This window comes from Puma concolor, chromosome A1, assembly GCF_028749965.1.
Source record: "Puma concolor isolate L17-30 chromosome A1, mPumCon1.1.hap2, whole genome shotgun sequence".
Classification (NCBI taxonomy): domain Eukaryota; kingdom Metazoa; phylum Chordata; class Mammalia; order Carnivora; family Felidae; genus Puma; species Puma concolor.
In genome coordinates, this window is record NC_141667.1 from 190,197,926 (window position 1) to 190,220,441 (window position 22,516).

The window sequence follows — 22,516 nt, forward strand, 5'->3', positions numbered from 1 at the left end:
GAATGTGTATATGCATGTGTTTGTACACATGTGTGTGCATATGTATCTATATGTTTACATGTGTATATGTGTACATATACATGCATACCTCCTAACTTTGCATACTTAAAGGGCCAAGAAGCAAAGACACCTCAGTAACCATAAACATACCTAATCCCAAAATTTGGCCTTTAATACCATTCCAACTAAAGGAAACAAGGCTGTACTTCATGGAGCTATGCTGAGCTAAATGCTTTAAAATTTATATCAAACGTATCTGCATAAACACTTGCTATGAGTTAGGCTGAGGGTTCAAAGATATAATGTGCTATTCACTAATCACCCACTAGATTCTCTATAGTACAAGATTAGTCAGGAATATATTGTTATGTCAGAAAATGAAGAAGAGCTTAAAAAAAAAGGAATGGGGGCTTGCAACCAGGACACGGAACCAACTGGAAAAGGGCCTTCGATTGCCAAGTCAAACTGGGGATAATATAAACACCAAACTATTAATTACAGTAATGAATCATAAACCATTGAAAAATATGAGCTAATGAGTATGTTACTGAATAAAAAAAGATATGGTATCTCCATGTAGTTTTGTTTTGTATTTCTCTGATGATGAGCAATGTTGAGCATCTTTTCATGTGTCTGTGAGCCATTTGTATGTCTCTTTTGGAAAAATGTCTATTCATGTCTTCTGCCCACTTCTTCACTGGACTATTTGTTTTTTGGGTGTTGAGTTTGGGAAGTTCTTTATAGATTTTGGATACTAACCCTTTATCCAATATGTCATTTGCAAATACTTTCTCCCATTCTGTTGGTTGCCTTTTAGTTTTGTTGATTGTTTCTTTTGCTGTGCAGAAGCTTTTTATCTTGATTAAGTCCTAATAGTTCATTTTTGCTTTTATTTCCCTTGCCTTTGGAGACATGTCAAGCAAGAATTTGCTGCGGCTGAGGTCAAAGAGATAGTTGCCTGTTTTCTCTTCTAGGATTTTGATGGTTTCCTGTCTCACATTTAGGTCTTTCATCCTACATTGCATTTCGTAGCATTTCATACTACATAGCATTTCATGCTACATTGAGATACCACCACACACTGGTCAGAGTGGCTAAAATTAAAACCCAGAAAACCACAGATGTTGGCAAGGATGTGGATAAAGGGGAACTCTCTTGCATTGTTGGTGGGAATGCAAATCAGTGCAGCAACTCTGGAAAACAGTGTGGAGGTTCTTCAAAAAATTAAAAATAGAATTACCCTATGATCCAGAAATAGCACTACTAGGAATTTATCCAAAGGATACAGGAGTGCTGATTCACAGAGGCACATGCACCTCCCAAAGTTTATAGCAGCATCATCAACAAAAGCCAAATTATGGAAAGAGCCCAAATGTCCATCAACTGATGTATGGATAAAGAAGATATGGTACATACATACAATGGAATTCTACTTGGCAACGAAAAAGAATGAAATCTTGTCATTTGCAGTAACGTGGATGGGACCGAAGGGTATTATGCTAAGTGGAATAAGCCAGTCAGAGAAAGACAGGTATCATATTTTCACTCATATGTGGAAGTTGAGAAACTTAATAGAAGACCTCAAAGGAAGGGAAGAAAAAAAAGAGTTACAAACAGAGAGGGAGGCAAACCATAAGAAACTTTTAAATATAGAGAACAAACTGAGAGTGGAAGGGGGTGAGGGTGGAAGGGGGCAGGGGAAAATGGGTGATGGGCATTGAGGAGGACACTTGAGGGGATGAGCACTGGGTGTTTTATGTAAGTGATGAATCATAGGAATCTACTCCCAAAGCCAAGAACACACTCTATATACACTGTATGTTAGCTAACTTGACAATTAAATAAATAAATAAATAAATAAATAAATAAATAAATAAATAATTTTTTGAAAAGATAAATAAATTAGAAAGGAGGTCTCATGCTTTTAAGGCAGAATGCTGAGGGCTGGCTGGTTAATACAGAGGGGATGCTGGAGTTGAATCATTTGCAGCATTATAGTAAAGACTAGATCAGGCAAGAATCATCAATGGATGCCAGCTAAATCCAGAGAGAAATGTGGCTGAAAACAAGAAGATTTGAATGGACTTAAAGTGCCTTATCACAAACCACCAATTAGTTTCAAGTGAAAAAATAAAGTAATTATACAGGGCAGAAGCTAGGCAACATGTTCACTGGGCAATTAATATTAATGTCACCAGTGAGGAACAGATGGTCACTGTGTGTCTCCAGATGATATACCTTGAGAAAGACACACGTCACCTATGAAGCATGTGTTTGAGAATGTATAACCGGACTCTAATCATGAGGAAACATCAAACCAATGACGAATATCCTATTAAAAAGAGGGGAAGATTATAGTCTTTAAGAATATTGTTAGCATAGGGGCACCTGGGTGGCTCAGTCAGTTGAGCAACCAACTTCAGCTGAGGTCATGATCTCGTGGTTTGTGAGTTCAAGCCCCGCATCAGGCCCGCTGCTGTCAGCAGAGAAAATACTTCAGATCCTCTGTTCCTCTCTTTGTACCCTTCGCCCACCTGTGCTCTCTCAAAAATAAATAAAGCATATATTATTGGCATAAAACACAAGAAACAGCTGTGGAAATGTGCCTGATTAAGAATGCAAGATGGGGCACCTGGATGGCTCAGTCGGTTGAGCATCCAATTCTTGGTTTCACCTCGGGTCATGATCTCATGGTTCTTAAGTTTGAGCCCCACATCCTGCTCTGCAATGACAGTGCAGGGCCTGCTGGGATTCTCTCTGTCTCCCTCGCTCTTTGCCCCTCCCCCACTTGCTCTCTCTGTCTGTCTCAAAACAAATAAATAAAATTAAAACAATTTTTAAAAATGCAAGGCAATTTGTTTTACTACATTTCAGGTTAAAGACACAAAACAACTAAATACAATATCCGACCCTGGACTGGATTCTAAATTGGACAGGGAAATGCTATAAAGAGCATTATTGGGGCAATTGAATAAGGACAATCGCTTGGATGAAATTATTGCATCAATGTTAAATTTACTAAAGTTGATGAGTGAACTATGATTATGAGAGAGAATACTCTTAGGAAACATACAATAAAATACTTAGGAGAAAAGTGGTAATGGGTTAAAGGGTCATGATGTATACAATTGAATATTGGCAATATAATATAAGATACATAAACAGAGAGGCAGCAAATATAAGCAAATAAAACAAAAAAATGTTCACCATAGAAATCTGAGTAAAGGGTATAGAGGTACTCTTTATATTATTCTTATGCTTGCAAATTTTTTGTAAGTTTGAAATCATTTTCAAACCAAACAACACGAACATTAAGGAAAACAGTATCTAATGAAGTAAGTAGTGACAATGGATATTCTTCTACTGGAATCCTCATATCCTATCACCTGGGCAACTCATATTCATCCTTTAACATAATCTGCCAAGGCATTACTTTCTCTCTGTTACCTTCCCCAACACCTTTGTCTTAAAACAAAACAAAACAAAGCAAAACAACCTGCACATTCCATATCATCTGGAATTGCATTTAGATTCTGGTAACACAGTGAAAATAGCAGCTGCTTAAACAAGACAGAAATGTATTTCTACCCCAAAATTGAAGGAGAGGCAGTCCAGGGTTCTGCTGTGTCATCAGTGATTAGACTCCTTCTCTCTGCCTTTCTTATCATCCTTTATATATTGTTTTCATCATTGAGGTCACATTATCCTCCAATATTACTCCTGGAGCTCCAGCCATCACAACCACAATCCAGCCCGCAAGCCCTAGTCTTTTGTCCCCAAGCCAAGGAGACTTCCCCAAAGTCCAGTCGTAAACTTCCACTTGCATTACATTAGCCAAAACTTAGTTCCATGGCCACATCTCCTGCAAGGGAGGATAGAAAATTGAGTCTTTTGCTGGGCATTTTGCCACCTGGTACAAATTGGAGGGCTTTTATAAGAAAGAGGGGAAAATTGGGGCGCCTGGGTGGCGCAGTCGGTTAAGCGTCCGACTTCAGCCAGGTCACGATCTCGCGGTCCGTGAGTTCGAGCCCCGCGTCAGGCTCTGGGCTGATGGCTCGGAGCCTGCAGCCTGCTTCCGATTCTGTGTCTCCCTCTCTCTCTGCCCCTCCCCCGTTCATGCTCTGTCTATCTCTGTCCCAAAAATAAATAAAAAACGTTGAAAAAAAATTTTAAAAAAAAGAAAGAGGGGAAAATTAATATTGGTTAGGCAATTATCAGTCTCTGAATACCATCCTGTTGTGAAATTTGCCATTATTTTGTACATATTCTATTATTACCTGTGCCAGACCATATTTTGTTTGTGTTTATGTCACTATCCTAAACTATAGCATATAATTTTTGGATATAAAATATCTATGTTGGCTTTTAAATGCCCCAGTGCTTGGCTCAGAGCCAGTCCCATAATAATTGCTCATGTAAGGTTCATGAAGGTAAATGAGTTGATAAGCAGCCATTTGAGATATTCAAGATATATATATTTGATATTCCACGGGATTACCCTACCATTATGGAGAGACCTTGAGGATAAAGTTCGTAAAGTTTTATGTGGTTATAAAACTCAAGTGCTGACAAAATTAGCTGGTGGCTTCAGGTCATAGAATATAGAAGATGGTAATCAACTGAAGGTTTTAACAGTGAAATGCAATCCTTTTTCCTTAGTTTCGATGACTTGTCCCTTTATAGACTCCAAATGCTGGGGCTCCTTCATTTATTAAATATTTTAAAACATAAATGTTAAAAAACATTTAATATTAGATGTATTTCTGACCTCATTTAACCAGTCAATGAGGAATGAGGAAGTAGGTTTTAAAAAAAAGGAAGTAGGTTTAGAAACAATTTTGTTAGCATGCTCAACAATGAGCAACATAATAGGAAATAGGAAGCAAGGAATGTGAGATTGCTGAGTGATGTTTTGCCTTCTCAAGCATATGACATGCTGCAGAACCCAACTGATCTTAGAAAAGAGCAGAGGAGTCTTTTTATATAAAAACACTAACTCAAAAGAATTATCATGCATAGAAAAAAAAAGCCCTTATCACTCATGTAGTCACCAAATATATTTGAGCTTTTACTATGCATCAGGTAATTTGCTAGATATGAAAGACAGAATGGCATTTAAGGAAGAAGACTTAATTTTTGCCTCAGAGAGTTCTCCCAGTGGAACATGTTTTCAGCCTCAAGGTTGTATACTTCCAAAACCCATGCACTTGGCCACTATATTTTCACATTAAGATTCAACTCTTCTTGGGGCATGTGAGTGGCTCGGTTGGTTAAGCATCCAACTCTTGATTTGGGCTCAGGTCAGGATCTCATGGTTGTGAGCTTAAACCCCAAGTTCGGCTCCGCGTTGTTCATGGAGCCTGTTAAGATTCTATCTCTCCCTCTCCCACTGCCCCTCCCCACACTCTCTCTCTCTCAAAAAAAAAAAAAAAAAAAAAAAGAATTAACTCTTCTTGGGGTGCCTGGCTGGTTAAGTCAGTAGAGTATGCAACTCTTGATCTCAGGGTTGTGAGCTTGATCCCCATGTTAGGTGCAGAGATTACTTAAAAACAAAATCTTAATTTTTTTAATGTTTATTTATTATTGAGAGAAAAAGAGACAGAGCATGAGTGGGGGAGGGACAGAGAGAGAAGGAGACACAGAATCTGAAGCAGGCTCCAGGCTCTGAGCTGTTAGCACAGAGCCCAATGCGAGGCTCAAACTCACAAACTGAGAGATCATGACCTGAACCAAAGTTGGATGCTTAAGTGACTGAGCCACCTAGGAGCCCCAAAAATAAAATCTTTAAAAAAAAGAATTAACTCTTCTTGAACCTTTCCATCTTAAAATTTGGGTCTATAGTCAAGTGATAGTTGAAGATCCTAAAATGTTGTCTTTCTTACTTGTTACTTCCATTAAAAAGTGAAGCTGCTGATAATAGGTAAGAGAACTAAAATAAACTTTTAAGTGAAGTAAAATGTTCATTGATATTTTATTTTTATAGTCTCACTTCACTGAGTTCCATTTAAATGAGTTGCCAGAATTTTGCAGTGTTCAGATTGATTTACAGTTGTCTCAACATAACAACCAACATTCCGAACTGCAGAGCAATTATTTGGACGTTATTTTTCTAATTGATGCCAAAAATTCAAATTACTGGAGTTTTCCCCTAAATTGACCAGATAATTTGGAACTGTGAGCAGTCTCAGCTCAGCTGCCGGGGATATCAGATAAAATATTATCCCAAATAAAAGGTGGGGCTCCAGAATGAGTAAAACAAAAGGCATGCCAAAAAAGATAAACACACACCCTCCTTTGAAGATTACTGCCAACTGTCTTTAAAATAATGCCAAAGAAAACTTCTCATCCAGGTTTACTTCATCTCAACCTTCCCTTTTCTAATTCAAAATACCCAGGATGTCCCTTGCAGCTCAACAGTTTTCTCTGGAGCTTTAAAAACACATCAGGGAACTGAGTGAAATCCAAGCGATGCTTTTATTGTGTCGCCTGATTATCATCTGATGGTGAATAGGCAAGGAAGGAGTGTGAAGTTGAGGCGTCTGGCCATATATTTGAGGTCACAAAATGTCAGGGTTGGACAAGCTCACAGTGCATCCAAGTGCTTCTCAGTTGGCCTGTCCAGGACCTTCTTCTTTGAGAAGAGGGCAAAAGCATCTCTGACTGGTTGTCACACCTACATTTCCTGATTAATAGACCTGTCATTGTGGGAAGTTGTCCAGTCTGAAGTGTGAGGTCACCAAGCCCTAGAAAAGCCTTAAAAATATCATCTGACCACATATACTCTGCCTCCTGCGGAAGGGAATTTTAAGTGGCTCTGAATCACACTTCCAGAGCACCAGCCCAGAATGACCAAAAACCATATTCTTCACCATTTAGAACATCAACAGGGTAGTAATTCTCTCCCAAACTAGTAACTCTTACTATAGTAGCAAGGTTTGATTATTGTTCTCTTTTTGAAGACCAGGGGAAAGACAGACACGTATTGCCTCAGATGCTCAAGAATGATCACAAATATGACCAGGATGATGTCTCTGGCTCAAAACAGAGTACTTGACACCAGAAATCCAAATATTAATCCAATTCCCCCTTTTTAAAAATCGCGATGTTACAGCATAGTAAAGCTAATGTTTGTATTAAGCCATAAGCTGATTTGATTGTATTAACCTACTAGCTAAAAGTGGTTCCAACTCAAGCCTAAAACCTTTACTTCATTACATTTGCAGAATTATTAAATTTATGAAAATACCAGGTCTAGGCAGAAGACATGGAAACAAACATAATCATGTGTTTCGTCCCTTGAAATCTGAGTATTATCCAGAAAAGAGGTGTTCAGCAGTGCTCGTGGATCCAAGGGGGAGAAGGGATTCAGAGCTATGGTCCACACATGGTCCTGAAAGGGGAAATAGTGCCCAGGTTCTAAGAGATCATAAGAGTGAACTTCCCAAGTTTTTTTAAATGAACAAATGCCTTTGAGTTGGACATGTCTCCATATAAAATACCGAGGCACTAGAGGGAAACAAAATAAGAAAGAAAAATGATGAACACTTTTCTTTTCATTTTATTAATGTATTCTATTTCTTTATAGGGACAGAGTCTTTCAAAGGGTAGCCAGTTTCAAAATATACCAGTTTGGATCTTTTTTCACAATACTTCAATCCCACTTCTCAAGAACAAATCTATAGCTGGAAATTCAGAAAATCATCATCTCCCGCAGAGGCTGAAAACAATAGTGAAGCAGTGAGTCATGTTCAAGAAGGGTTTGGGTTACACTTGACCATTATTCAAGGCCTACTTAAATTCTTTTTAGGAAATTACTTTCCCAATTACAGGCAGGAGCACATTTTTCACTGTTATTATGAATAGGAAATAACAACCCATTTCTGACTTCAGCTTCCTTTTAAAGGACACCAATAGGAAGTTCATGGCTTTCAGAAGTACAAGAAAAAAGAAGTGTTACAATGTAGTGCACACACTTCATCACCATCTTTCCATAAAGAAAATATGTTGGGGATTTTTGCTGTTGATAATAACAAGCATCAGTAAGCCATTCTGGGAGTTCCTAGTCTTTAACCTCCATCTGCTGTCCATTTCCACCTTTAAATGGAGCAAAATTTCAGGTGAAGGAAACCTTGTCTTCCAAGTGCTACCCCATGATTGTTTGTAATCATATTTTACATATGAGTTAGCTTGATATTGAAATGATAATGATAATGTCTGAACTTGAACTCATAGCTGGCCACATAAAACCATTCTTCAAACTTATGAATTATTCTTACCAAGAGGGGAAAAAACCAACAACCACTGTGTCCTAGTAAGTTTACTCAAAGTATTTGGTGAAGTAATACCTGATTTAAAAAAATGTTAAATATATACATGCAACGTGTGTGTGTGTGTGTGTGTGTGTGTGTGTGTGTGTGTTTATTAAGAGCCAGTCGTTGTTAGACTAGCAAAGTGATAAATGCCAATTTTACTTATTTGAATTATCTTTGTAAAATCAAAATACATGTATTTTGAGTTCTGGAATACATTTGGTCTTCATTTGCAAGGGTGAATGAGAATAAATTTAGTCCTTAGCCTCTTCTTGGTCCCCAAAATCTGGGGGTTAAAACTTAAATGCTGTTTGGTGGCTCTAAATTTTTCATATAGTTATAATGAGTCTGAAAAAGTAGCATTAGGGGCGCCTGGGTGGCGCAGTCGGTTAAGCGTCCGACTTCAGCCAGGTCACGATCTCGCGGTCCGTGAGTTCGAGCCCCGCGTCGGGCTCTGGGCTGATGGCTCAGAGCCTGGAGCCTGTTTCCGATTCTGTGTCTCCCTCTCTCTCTCTGCCCCTCCCCCGTTCATGCTGTGTCTCTCTCTGTCCCAAAAATAAATAAACGTTGAAAAAAAAAATTTATAAAAAAAAAAAAAGTAGCATTACACCTGTCTTTTACTTATTTCTAAGTTCTAAAACTATAGGTTATTAGAATTAAAATAATTATAGTAGGGATGATGATGATAATAATGGCAGCATTTTTTTTTTGTCTTTCACCTTTAGGTTTTGTGTTTGTGATACTCAAATAATAGAGAAAGCAGCAAGCCTTGCCCTAAAACAAATTTGTCTGAAACAAAAAGGGAAAGTAAATGTTGTAATAAGGTATGGTAAACATATTTACAATTTGTACAGTTATTACTAGAACGTAAGCCCCATGAGAGAAGCAGCTTTTCTACCTTGCTCAGTATTATGTCCACATCACTGGATAGTGCTGAGCACAGATAGGGCATTCAGTCTTATTTGGGTGCATTTAAGTAAGCCTTGAGCAATGGGAAATAAAAATGTGTCCTCATCTTGAAAACAGAAACCACCACTGACAACTAAATAAAATCAATGGGAGAGTTCAAATTGCATAAATTCTAAATATTTTGACTCACTTACAGTCTAGTCTCAGCTAACTAATCAGAGTTCCGAAGAAAATGGGCTGATCATACAGAGCCTCTTATTTGACCCTATAAGCTGTGGGAGCCACTAAAAAATTATGTGGGAAAAGAACCATTACTATTATATCCATTTTATAGATGAGAAAACTGACTTACTCTAGGTAACTGGTAGAGATGGAACAATCTCTGTCTCTCTGAAATAAAAACTGGTGAGCTTTACCACTCTTCTAGCTCAAGAACATTTAAACCAAAGTGAGGAACAAAATACAGGATACAGTAATTTAAATAGTGATGGCCCGTGTTCCTTTTTCATGCCAAGAACAAAGATGGATGGAAGAGAAGACAGAGTTAAGGAACATGAAATTTTTAACAAATCTATCACTCCAGTATAATAACTATTGCTAAATTTTAAATGAAATACAGGATGTGAAATATTCTTCACCTGAATGCTTCTCTGGGCATCTTGTCATAAAGCAGATTCTGAGTTAGCTGATTCAAGGTGGGGCCTGAGATTCTGAATTTCTAACAAGCTCCCAGGTGATGCTGATCTACTGATCCACAGACAGCTCTGTAAGTGGAGAAGTTTTTCCTGATACCTGTTTGATTTATGAGGTGAGAACTGCATCTCTCTGCTTTGTCAAATGAAGCAAGACCTTTTCAGGTTCTACCAGCTTGAAACAGGTGCGGTAATAGCTAGTTGTACCAGAAATCATAGCAATCACGACAGACTTATAGTGAGATTTAGGAGATTAGAAGTGGGGTTTAGGTGGAGTCATAATTATGCAAAGATTCTAGGACACCTCCCTTTTGGTTTCCTTATTAAAGCTGTTGTTTTCCCTGAACTTCTCATCACTCATAAAACAAGAATATAAACATCACATTAATGGAGTTTAGTACAGCATAATGGTAGAACATGCTAAGAATCATGATTTTTCCAAGAGATCAGATTTACAATTACCAGAAGCAAAGGGTGGGGATAATGGGGATTGGAGGAAGGTGGTCAAAATGAACAAACTTCTAGTTATAGAAGAAATAAGTACGAGAGATATAATGAACCCCATGATGACTATAGTTTACACGGCTGTGTGATATATATAAAAGTTAAGAAATTAGATACTAGAATGCATGGGGGCCTCAGTCGACTGAGTGTCTGACTCTTGATTTCAGCTCAGGTCATGATCCCAGGGTCATGGGAACGAGCTCCATACTCAGCACAGAGCCTGCTTAAGATTCTCTTTCTCTTCTCCCTCTGCCTCTCTCCCCCCTTACACACTTTCTCTCTCTCTGTCAAATAAATAAATAAATAAATAAATAAATAAATAAATAAATAATTTTTTTAATTAAAAAAAGAAAGTTTTTAACTTTCTCATCACAAGAACTGTTGTAACTGTTCTCATCACAGACATTTTATTCTTTTTCCTTTTTTGTATTTAAGATGATGGATGTTAACTAAATTTATTGTGGTGTTTATAGGTCAAGTCATTATGCTCTATACCTTAAATCTATACAGTACTATATGTCAATTACATCTCAATGAAACTGGGGGAGAAAAAGAATCGTGAGTTTTCCACGTCATTTAAAGTACTATGGAGGATCATACTATGTTGTTGTTGTTTTTGTTTAGTTTGTGCGTGATTCCCCACCTGCTCATTTTAAAAGATAGCAAGGAAGTTACATTACATTAGTATCTTTCTTGCTTTTTACAATGGTACTTATGAAGGGCACACAATGTGTAGATAGTATACTAAGTATTTAAATAAATTATTTCCTTTCTCTTTACAATATTCTTATAAGTACTGTTATTATACCCATTTTAAAGATGAGCAAACTGAGGTTTAAGTAGATGGTGCAGTTTCCCCAAGGTTACAGAGCTGACAAGAGGAAGTTCGGGTTTCCTGAGATCTGCCAGAATCCAAAGCCCAATCTCTTATCCACCGCCCTGATAGTTCCTTTTCTGAAAGATAGGAGTACATTTTCTTTTGAATATTTGCAAAGATCAAGTTTGAGGATCCTTTTTACAGGTCATTTTCAAACCAAGAAGGCATAATGGTTTGCCAAGGGATTACCAACAATCTCAGTGTGCCTGATTTTGGTTTACATGATGATAAACTTTGACAGATTGAATGTTTGTTCTCCAGGGGTTCTTTGGTTTGTTCCTGTGAGGAATCCTTCTGCACTGTGCATCTATCAGCTTCAAGTTTAATTTGTAACTGCAGCTACCATTAGCAGGGTCCTCCCTCTGCCAACTATTCCACCCTGGACTGTGTCTCTACAGTGATAAGTATATAACTAAACAGGTTTTTGTTGTGTTTTCTTTTGTAACATCATGCTAATCCAAACTTCTCATCTGATCATCAGGCATATGAGGTGATAGTATTCTGGAATTGACTGGATAGGGAAGCAGAAACCCAGAGAATAAAAACACCTTAGTGGAATGAGCACTCCAGAAAGCTCCAGGCAGTGCCCAGAATCCCAGAGTGGCATAATGGCTCAGCAGTAGGTAGCAAATGGGCGTCTCAGCATCAGGGACAAGGCAACAGGGGACTCTACAGAGTGTAAAGTTGGATGTGGTTGACATCAGAGGCAGATGATGCAGGACCTCAGAGAAAGCATTAGCACTTGCCCTTTGGAGGAATGAAAAGAACCTTCGTCCTGGAGGACCTATTAATGAAGTTCAATGCAAGGACTTATTTTATTTAAAAAAAAAAAAAGTTTAGAAACAAGTAAAGTGTCTGAGAGGGAAATCCATGGGATGTGACTCTTCAAGCCATAAATGTAAATTTTTAAAATTTCTTCCAGGTCAGAATGGAATTACTCTTCCAACCAAGCATGCACCTGACCCTGTGGGAATCTGCTATGGGAAGTTAATAAATATGGGTTTAGGAGGCCAAGCAGATTACTAAAATTACATCATCTTTTACTGAACTTCTAATTCACTCCTGGAAATAAGTGAGCTCCTTTGTGATAATTACGTACTATATTTTAAGAAACTGAGCTATCAGAGATGGCTTTGAAATACCTAGATGAATATTCCATTGCATTTTGCATTGTATCTCATTTTACAGGTTGATTAATAGTTACCCGGACCCAGGATGGCAAAGGCTGCTATTTGTTGCAAGACAGCTAGTCTCCCTTCTTCCCAAGCACATGGCTGTACAAAATAAAGAGTACAGCTCTCAGTTTCCTTTACAGCTAGGCACAACCCTGTGACTAAGTTCTGGCCAACAGAATGTGAGTAGAGTGTTGTCTAAAACACAAGGAAGGGTCCTGAAATGGTGGGAACAAGCCCTTCTTCCTTCCTTCATTCCCAATGTCTGGATAGAGATATGCTGGCTTGACTTTAGAAATGGAGGCCATGGGATGGAAGAGCACCAAGACAGGGTCTTTGAGCACTTCAAGAAGCAGAACTGGCTGCCATTAGAGCCACGGAATGCCTGTATCCAGGCATTAATGGGAGAGAAATGAATGTTGTTGATTCAAGTGTTGTCACTGAGTTTTATCGAAAGTCACAAACAAATGCAATTCTAAATAATTCACAGAACCATCATCTTTGCAAAAGTCACATCAAGGCTAAGTGGTCATATTGGCTATCAACATCCAAAGTGGTAAGAATGAGGATTATCAGTTCTCAGATCATTTAACATTCCACTTAATGCAACAACAAATAGAGCAGTGATATTAACATTCCCAGAATAAACATGTTTACTGCCATCAAAATTTCTTGAGAAATCTTCACAGTCACCAAACTTTCTTACATAGATATAAGATTTACCTTGAACAAACTTTGTACTCCTATTGCTTAGTACAAAAAAAAAAAAGCTTTTTTTTTTTTTTATTAAATTTTTTTTTCAATGTTTATTTATTTTTGGGACAGAGAGAGACAGAGCATGAACGGGGGAGGGGCAGAGAGAGAGGGAGACACAGAATCAGAAACAGGCTCCAGGCTCTGAGCCATCAGCCCAGAGCCTGACGCGGGGCTCGAACTCACGGACCGCGAGATCGTGACCTGGCTGAAGTCGGACGCTTAACCGACTGCGCCACCCAAGCGCCCCAAAAAAAGCTTTTTTAAAATAAATGGAAATGGAGGGGAAAAAATAACTGAATAGGGAACCAGAAAACTCTCCCACTGACAAACAAAAGGGTTAATGGGCTATATGGTGAGAGAGAAGATGTATACTAATCTTTCTCTGGAAGCCAGAGTAGTAAAGGTGCTTTTATCAGTAGTTGGCTAAGTGATTCTCTGCAAAGCTATGAAAAAAGGGAAACTAATAATTGATGCCCACTGCCCTTCTGAATGGGCTCTTCATATTATTTTCTAGCACTCACTCTGTTTTTACCCCTACTATTCTTTGTGATATTCTTTGGCCACTCCCTATACACACACTTACACACACATCTCTCATTAAGACAGGATTCCTTTCTCCGGACTTTTCCTCTTGTCTCATTAACATAATAGGAGTTGACACTTGTACAGTCTTTAAATATAGCTCATTCGACCCTATGGAGTATGCGACTATGAGGTACCTTTATTATCCCATTTTAAAGATGAGAGTGTGAATCACTAAGCTAGTAAATTTTGGAGGTAGAATCCAAGCGCAGGCAGTCTGGCTCAAAGTGAGTTGTGTCTTCTCAAGAAGAATCAGCAATCTATTGGGAGAGTACTTTGGGAAGAGAGCCTTGTGTATTCCTCAAATCACACTTTAGACACTCAACCAGTTAGTATAACCTGGTCATCCATCAGAATCCTATGTATAACTATGCTTGAACTACTAATAATATGAACATTAGAAATTAGGTTAATTTTGCAATTTTTAAAATGAGGTTAGTAAGAGTGAGCCCTAATATACCTGAGCACAATAGTCAAATCTTCCAAATGGTTCTCTTTACTCTTTTATAAGACTTAAGTCCTTGATCTGAGGAAACTGCTGGAATTTTATTATTTCCAGCTTACTATTGAGCTGTTCTTCTTCAATATCACTTATGCTTCATTGTTATCTTCATTCCGTCATTGATTTTTTTTTCTCTATGCTGCTGGCCTTTTGAATCTGGCAAATACAGATATTAAAAAGACTTTTTTTATCTATTGTGATCATCATGTACTCTTTATTTCTGAATCTGATGCTGAGTTTTTCAGTAAAGGCACTATCCAGGGAAACTACTCCCTATAAAGTAGTATATTTATAATAATAACTGATATTTCACATTCTGTGAAATGGATTTTGTGTCCCTAATTGCAGATGAAGGAACTGATGCTCAGAGAGATACCATGCATTGCACAAGATTAACCAGTGGGTAAGGGCAGAAACCAGAACTCCTCCAGATCCAGACTTCAAGCTCTGTACTCTTTCCATAACACTGTCATGTATTTGCCAGATTTAAAGGGTTCATCTTAGTAATAGTAAGAATCTATGAATTATATCTTTGATGTTATAAAATCAATGAAAATTATAATACAATTTTTAAAAACTTATTAAAAATCCAATCAATATTTGCAAAAACATATTCACTTACATCTTTGGCCAGTACATATTTTATGGTGTCTGTTGCCTACCCTCTCTTCCACTAGAAGCTGGGAAACTGACTAGCCTGGTGAGAGATAGCAGCCATAAGAATGCAAGAAATTCTACCCTCAACACCTATATATAAGATTGTACCAAAGCAAGGCACTTACAGCCTGCACACTGGCCTGCCAGGAACCAATACCAATGGGGCCCAGTCTAAAAAGATGAACTGAGATTGATCTTTCAATCAAAGATGAACTGAGATTTTCAATCAAAGATGAACTGACTTTGAAACCAAAGAGATTGCTTTCTTGGGAGTATGGGACTGGGTTAAGAGGAGCACCAACCTATCTTGTAGGACATATCACGACAACGATGATGGTGCACAATCAACTGAAGTTACAAGGAAATAAAAATAAAATGTATAAATAATAAGAGCCACCATTTATATGGTACTTACTATGTGTTTCACTTTCTTAATGCATTTACCCTACAAAGTAATTACTGGTATTAACAACTCGCCACCACCACCACCCTTTTACTGACGAGAATACTGAAGCACAAAGGAATTAAGAAACTCACCACAAGCTATAAGTGGGAGAGCAAGATGGAAATCCAGGCCATGTGGCTTTGCTGCCAAATTTGATGTCACATAAAGGCAGCTTAGTGCACAGACAAGACAACAAGCAACAACATACATGGCAAGAGAAACAACAAGTCACAAGAGAGAAAGACTCAGCAACAGACAGAGAGACAGTGCGCCATACCCAAGAGGCATCCAGTTCCCAGCTATGTGCTTTGGCTCCCCTTCTCAGATTCTCGTGAAATCCCTGATTATGTGCTTACATAGGACACCTTAGTGCATCTGTTCCTTGTAAATGAGAGATCCCTAAGTAAAATAATATGACTCCTCTTAGGACTTCGTAAATATAGTGCTCAAAGGCAGTAGAAGTGATATCATTGTATATTTCTTGTTTGAGGTAACGATTGGCTCTCTTACAGATTTACAATCTGATATGGAAGAGAAGGTAGAGATATGGACACACAAGAGAAATATTTATAATTTTAATAGTACAATGAGAGTATGATGTAGATTGGAGTTAAAATAAGGTGAATAAACTCAAAGCTGTTGGTAATGAATCATGAAAACTTTCCTGAAGAAATAAGGCACAAACAGGGATATGTTTGTTGAATACACGCTTGAACCAAGGTGGGTAGAATACTTCTTGCTTCAGCGAAGAAGAGGAAAAGGCACTGTGGGAGTTGGATAGTAAGATCTGTGTGTGTGTGTGTGTGTGCGTGTAAGCGTGGCATATGAGCACACGCTTTTGGAATGTAAAGGAAAGAAAAAGATAAAGCAGAAAATTTAAATGAAGTCAGGTGTTGAATAATTATACAAGAACCAGGCCAAGGTGATTAAATTCTCTGGTCTTATAACAATCTGGTATATTTTGGCTGATGCCTTAGTTAAGACACTTAAAACAAAAACAAAATTTTATGATCATAATAGGTGCATTACTGAATTATTATTTATGACATTTAATCAGATAATCAAGCATCCTGAAAGCAAATACCTCCTTGCTCATTTTTTTCCAGCCATGCTGTGCCTTTCTCTTTTTTTTAATGTTTATTTATTTTTGAGAAAGAGAGAGAGAGACAGAGGACAAGCAGGGGAGGGGCAGAGAGCGGGAGACAGAAGCTGAAGCAGGCTCCAGGCTCTAAGCTGTCAGCACAGAGCCCAACGCAGGGCTTGAACCCATGAACCATGAGATCATGACCTGAGCCAAAGTCAGAGACTTAACCAACGGAGCCACCCAGGCGCCCACACGGTACCTTTCTTGAAGTCCTTTGTGCTAGTACACAGCAGGCACTCAATAAATACATATAGACTGAATAACCAAATGTTCCTGTTATCTCTCTGTTCGAACATGAGATCATATCTATAAAATTCAAAGTCCCATACAAGTTTTTTTAGATGAATCATTTATATTTATGTCTTATGAAACCAAAAATTCTTTGCTCATGTCTCCCTGCTTTCTGCACCACCCCCCCCAGACTTCCGCGAAACCATTCTGAACAAACAGATTTTAATTTCAGTTTAGACACCAACATCCAGCAGGCTATTCCACTGATTAATGATGATAAAACTGAGTGGAAAGAGAAGCCATTTATGAAACAAACAATATAACAATCAATCAAGCTTCGTTAGGGCTGATAATATTCTAACTCTGTATAGTCCTTGACTCTCTAGCACCACTCCATGGAGACTAGCTGAGCTGCTAAACGCTTTAGAATTAATGCCAGAATTGTCAGTGCTAAGGTTCACAGTGTCAGAATGAGGACTCAAAGCTATAACGTGGTATCTACTGATCACCCCCAATGAGACGGATTCTCTGTTGCACGCTCAGCTTAAATTCTAATATTAAAACACAAACACTTCTTTCCCCAGCATCCATCCTCCTCTTCCTGCACCTGCCACACAGGCACATTAAATGGAGATCAGATAGGGAATGAACACCCCTGTACCTTTTCAGCCCCTGCTGGTGACTTTTTATTCCTTCTACCATGAAATTGGTTTTTTGTTTCTTATTTTATCCATTTGGTGTCATATGTTACTTCATTATTCCTTCAAACTGTTTACACTGGCCACCATAAGAAACCCAGGACCCTCACATCGGCCCCCATCCCCTTGTAATTCCAGTTGGCTCTGAGAAATGAGGCAATCCTCTACCTCACTCCATCCCTAATTTAGTTTCTCTGTGGCACTAACCACTACCTGGCATACCATATACTTCACTTATTCATTTGTCTTCTTCCTCTAAGATTTTTACCCCACTAAGGCAGAAATTTTTGTTTTGTTTATAAACAAATTACCATGCACAGGTTCTGACATGTAGTAGGCAATTTATAAAAGTTGTCTGAATAAGTGAATGAATGAATGAATGATATTTTAAAAACCACTAGGACGCCTAGAGGCTTCTACTAGGCAATTCTTATCATAATTACCTTTACTCCATGTGTCAGAAAGTCAACAAAGGAATTTTGTGGTTGCTGGAAGTTTTAATTCCAATCATAAAATCAGGAACTGAGTAAATTAATAGAGATGAGACTGCATTCCTTCAAGGTAAATTGCGTTCAAATTTTTTAACTTATTACCTGATGCTCATAGGCCCTCACTCTGACTGACTGGTCGCAGTGGCGTTCTGGATCCTCAGGAAATGGTGTTAGCTCAGAGCAACTGTTGTGTTATACCTGAAAGATCCAAGCATTTCCCTCCCCCAATGCAGGGCCATCTCCACAGCTGAAGGTCCGTTGGCAGAAGGCTAGAAGAAATGCACACTGGTGATATCTATCACAGAATTCTTTTTCAAGAGTACCTAACCTTCCTTTTCATGTTTAAAATTTAAGTTTGGAAATTGGACAAAAGGCCAAGACTTTCTTCAGTGGTGGTTCAAATTAGGTCTTTGATTGACATACCTAGAGTTTGAGGGTTTGGTTGATGTTGGTATTGTTTTAGAAATCAAATGTTTTCTTGGTGGGCTGTACTAGAGTACAGGTACTCATGACCGTACTAGAGTACTCATGACTGATCAGCAAATACCAAAAATCTCTAGGGGTCAGACCATTGTGATTGCCCACCACTCACCTCCTCCTCCCCACCACCCACCCAGACCCTAATTGTCTCCAATGTTAATGTCCTGCTGGGTGGCTTCTGCCACTCTGGGATTCTAGTACCACAGTAAATCAGAGAGTTCACTTCAACTGTGTCTCCTCTCACTGGATTCTAGGTCCACAAAGAAGAGACTCTACAGGCATTTCTTAAAAATTCATTCAGGAATTTCTTACAGGCATTCATCTCACCAATGAATTTCTCAGTGCATGGCTCAGGGAGGCATTGGGGCCACAGTCAAGAGTTAAGGGAATGGATTAAACACAAAAAAATCCCTCTTGGTTCCCTACATCTCTAAGTCTTTTAATTTCTTCCTCTATCTTATATGAGAAATGTCTGGGCCACTGTTGAGTACAAGTTCATCAGCAGACTATAAGAAATAATTAAAATCACCTCCAGTTGAATACAGAATTGCATATAGGTACATATACAGGTACTGGCATGATCTTCTTGATCTAAATCACATTCTTCCATCCTTGTTCAACAATCCACAGAATTCATTCTCTCATTGTATCACCCAGAGTTTTGCAAATATGTTAATAAAATCTTGTGATTCCATTGGGTTGACTTTGTAATAGGACCAGGGGCAAGCTTACTCTGGGAGTAGGGCATAGGGCACAGTGCTGTGGAGTTTGATGGTCTGAACACTGAGCAACTCAATGCCTCTCACACATCTCCACCCCATGTTAAGACCTCTACTTAGTATCCTATTAATTAAAATGTAAATTTCTATATAAGAGACTAAGGAAAGTATGAACAACTTGGAGGATAAATCTTTGTGTATAGGTTCCAATCGTCTCAGCCTTGTGGCTGAAAGAGATTATACATTTCTATCTTAGAAAGTGACTGGTTTGCAGTTGGTGCCTTGAGCTGAGAGCTAAGGACTTTGAGTTTGTCATTTTCTTCTGCTAAACTGTCCACTGCTATGCTCCACAGACCTTGAATTCCTCACACTCTTCAACTGCCCTCTTGGAGCAATTACTTTGCCTCACAAACCCAGCCTTCAGCTTCAGTGGGACTGTCATTCAAGGGGACAACAGATGGTAATTTGATTAGCTGGTTTTTTTCCCACTAATTTCAATGGCTGCTCAGGTCCATTTTCTTAATAGCAACTTGATTTCTGCTTTCTCTTACCCCCTCCAAGGACTGCTGATAAATTCCAGGTTCCCTTCAATACTTTTGAAGGTGTATGGGCTCCAATATCTCTCAAACAGCTTTCAGTAATAGGGCTTTTGGATGCAAATAAAAGAAACCAGTGCCAGTTAATTAAAGCAGAAATGGAAATGTATACTTAAAAGATGCTAGATAGCTCATATACTTTCTGGAAGGGCTAAAGAAGCAAACTTAGGGATTTTATAGCCAGAAAAAAAATTCCAAAAGCAAACCACAGGACTTGTCAGGTAAAGACATCCTGAAACTCCTGCCAGCCACAGACACCACAGCACATGCAAGCAGCCTCAGTGACCAGACCCTGGATGCTGCCTGGGGAGCTGCTACCACTGCTCCCCTCAGAAACCAAATGTGGTTGTGTATGCTGTCCCCAAACCCAAATGTTGTCCAAATATACTCCGGATGACCCTTGCTTCTTGGTGTCACTAGTTACTGATTCACGGTCTGGAGAGCAGGTGGATCTGATTGGCAGAGCCTAGATCCATGCCTGAACTGGAAGGAGCCTGGAAAGGTGAGTGTTCAAAGGTAGGGGAGGGACAGTAAAGTATCCCACAAACTGAAAAGGCACTTTGAGACTGGAAAAGGAAGTGTGTGACTTTATACAGTTTACACAGAGTTTTATTCAGAATAACTTACTGACGGGGGATCGAGGCAGGCTATGATCCAGCTGGTGCACAGCTGTTCTCAGAAAAGGCCAGACCTTAGTCTACAGATTTTATACAGCAAGGGGATGGAGGTTGAGGGGAGTGGCCTGTAGTAAGATGAAAGGGTTTGCATGCATTTAACTGACAGCTAACCTTTAATTAGACCTCATGGAGCCACCTGTGCATCAGGAAAGGGAAAGACTATGTTACTCTAATAGATTTGTGGGAGGCCAGAGCCGGCTCTCCTCATCCCAACCTTGGGAGGCATTTCCAAGGTATGTCCAAGGTATTTCTAAGGTATCTCCAAGGGAAAAACATACAACCCCAAGAGAAGTCACTGAGTGATCATGAACAAGATGGAGGGCCGAAGGTGGAGTCACTATCATCAGCACTCCTACAGAGAGCTCTGGCAAGGCATCATAAGGGAGAACATTTCCCAAACGTGGAATACGGGTTCTGATGTTTGGATGGACAAAAACAAGATTGATAAATGTCCGCCACTCATGCTTTATAAGAAATGGCAGGGGCTAAGGTGACACAATCAGGAGATAATGAGATTAGTGACCATGTTTTATACTATTTTTATTTCCCCACAGAATCACACACACACAAATATATACACATGCATGTACACACACACACACACACACACACACTAAATCAACTAATATCCCAGATCGCATAAGTCCAATGAGAGATAGCAATGCTTCATCCTATAGCAGTGAATCAAAGAATACATGAGTACAGGGTACATCACACTGACTTTGAAGTGAGTTTCTAGAGGGCCTCTACTGACTGATCAGTGCACAGTCACAGGTGTCTTATTCTGCATTATACTGGGCTCTAAGACTCCACTAAGCATGAAGGATACCAAAGAGATATTGACCATTATAAGCAACTCAAATACAAATTTCCACTGAACCAAATCAATTCAAGGAAAAACAAATGGCGGTATCTGGAAATAATATGATAGCAGCAAAAAGCTAATATATTTCTTGTACAGTCAAAAAAAGAAATCACACCAATAAAATTAATTTGTCAATAAAAATGTAGTGAGAAATATTTTTTAAATACATATAGTTTTTAAAATTTATTTGCAGTACTGAGGAGTAAGTCTTGATAGAGTAACTCCTAAAGTATAAATCTGACCATTTCACTATCTTCCCCAATTCTTCATGGATTCTCAAAATAGACCCTAGACCTTTGAAATGGAGATTATATATGAATAATAGGTCAATAAAACCTGATTTAAATGTTTAAAAAATTCCACCTCCACTTACCCAGTGTTTAGAGTTTTTCTACTCTCTGTACCAAATATTAATGATTCTATGATTCGACTAAGGAGAGGAAACATGGGTTCTTATTTCTGTTCCCCCAGGACAGCCCTGGCAAGTCATTTGGCCTTTCTAAGTTCAGTTTCCACATTTGCAAAATGAAGAAATTGGACAAGCTTCTTTCCAGCCCTGAAAGATCATCAGCTCTACTTGGCCAAAGTCTACTTGCCCATGCCCCACTCCCACCTAAAGTAGGCTTTATTTCTATTCGGTTTGATTGATCAAGGCAATCATCCAAAAGAGATAAAACACAAATTGCAAAGTTGCCAATTCTGAGTGACAAAAGCAAAAAATAATCTAGTTGCTCAGAATTTCCATAATGCTTTATTATATTTTCATACAGTGTTTAGCCATTAATCAACACAAGTCATAGTTGCAAACATAAAAGACCCAGAAATGAAGAAAATCATCATTGACAAATTTTACCTTAAAAAGTCAAAAGCAGAAAAAATAACATTTAAAAATTATGGTTATTTAAAAATAACCTGGTTGGCTCAGTTGGCTGTGCCCGACTTTGGCTCAGGTCATGACCTCGTGGTTGATTAGTTCAAGCCCCACATCAGGCTTGCTGCTGTCAGCACACAGCCCGCTTCAGACCCTCTGTCTCCCTGTCTCTGCCCCTGCCCCTCCCTTGCACTCTCTCAAAAAAGAAAAAAAAAATGTGGGTGAATGATCCCGTAGGTGACTGAGCAAGGCACATGCATTTCGGTCACAGGTTTGTATAACATAATGCTCAAATCAGAGAAAGATGCCACAACGTGGATTGAGCCCTACTTCTTGGGT

General features: G+C 38.8%; 1 protein-coding gene across 16 annotated transcripts in view; it reads right to left on the reverse strand.

The window, feature by feature from the left end:
* The window catches only part of SCEL (sciellin), a 176,249-nt gene that overhangs the window by 136,043 nt on the left and 17,690 nt on the right, over positions 1 to 22,516 (reverse strand). For 8 of the 16 annotated variants that reach the window (XM_086710004.1, XM_086710045.1, XM_086710013.1 and 5 more), the window contains exon 1: positions 9,857 to 9,966. The exons of 1 other annotated variant lie outside the window; for it this stretch is intronic. In XM_086710004.1, coding sequence (XP_086566130.1) covers positions 9,857 to 9,884 — 28 coding nt within the window. In that variant the 5' untranslated portion in view covers positions 9,885 to 9,966. Of the gene's footprint in view, positions 1 to 9,856; positions 9,968 to 22,516 lie in introns of those variants that run through there. 7 more of the 16 variants (XM_086710071.1, XM_086710052.1, XM_086709996.1 and 4 more) reach the window with 3 other exon arrangements.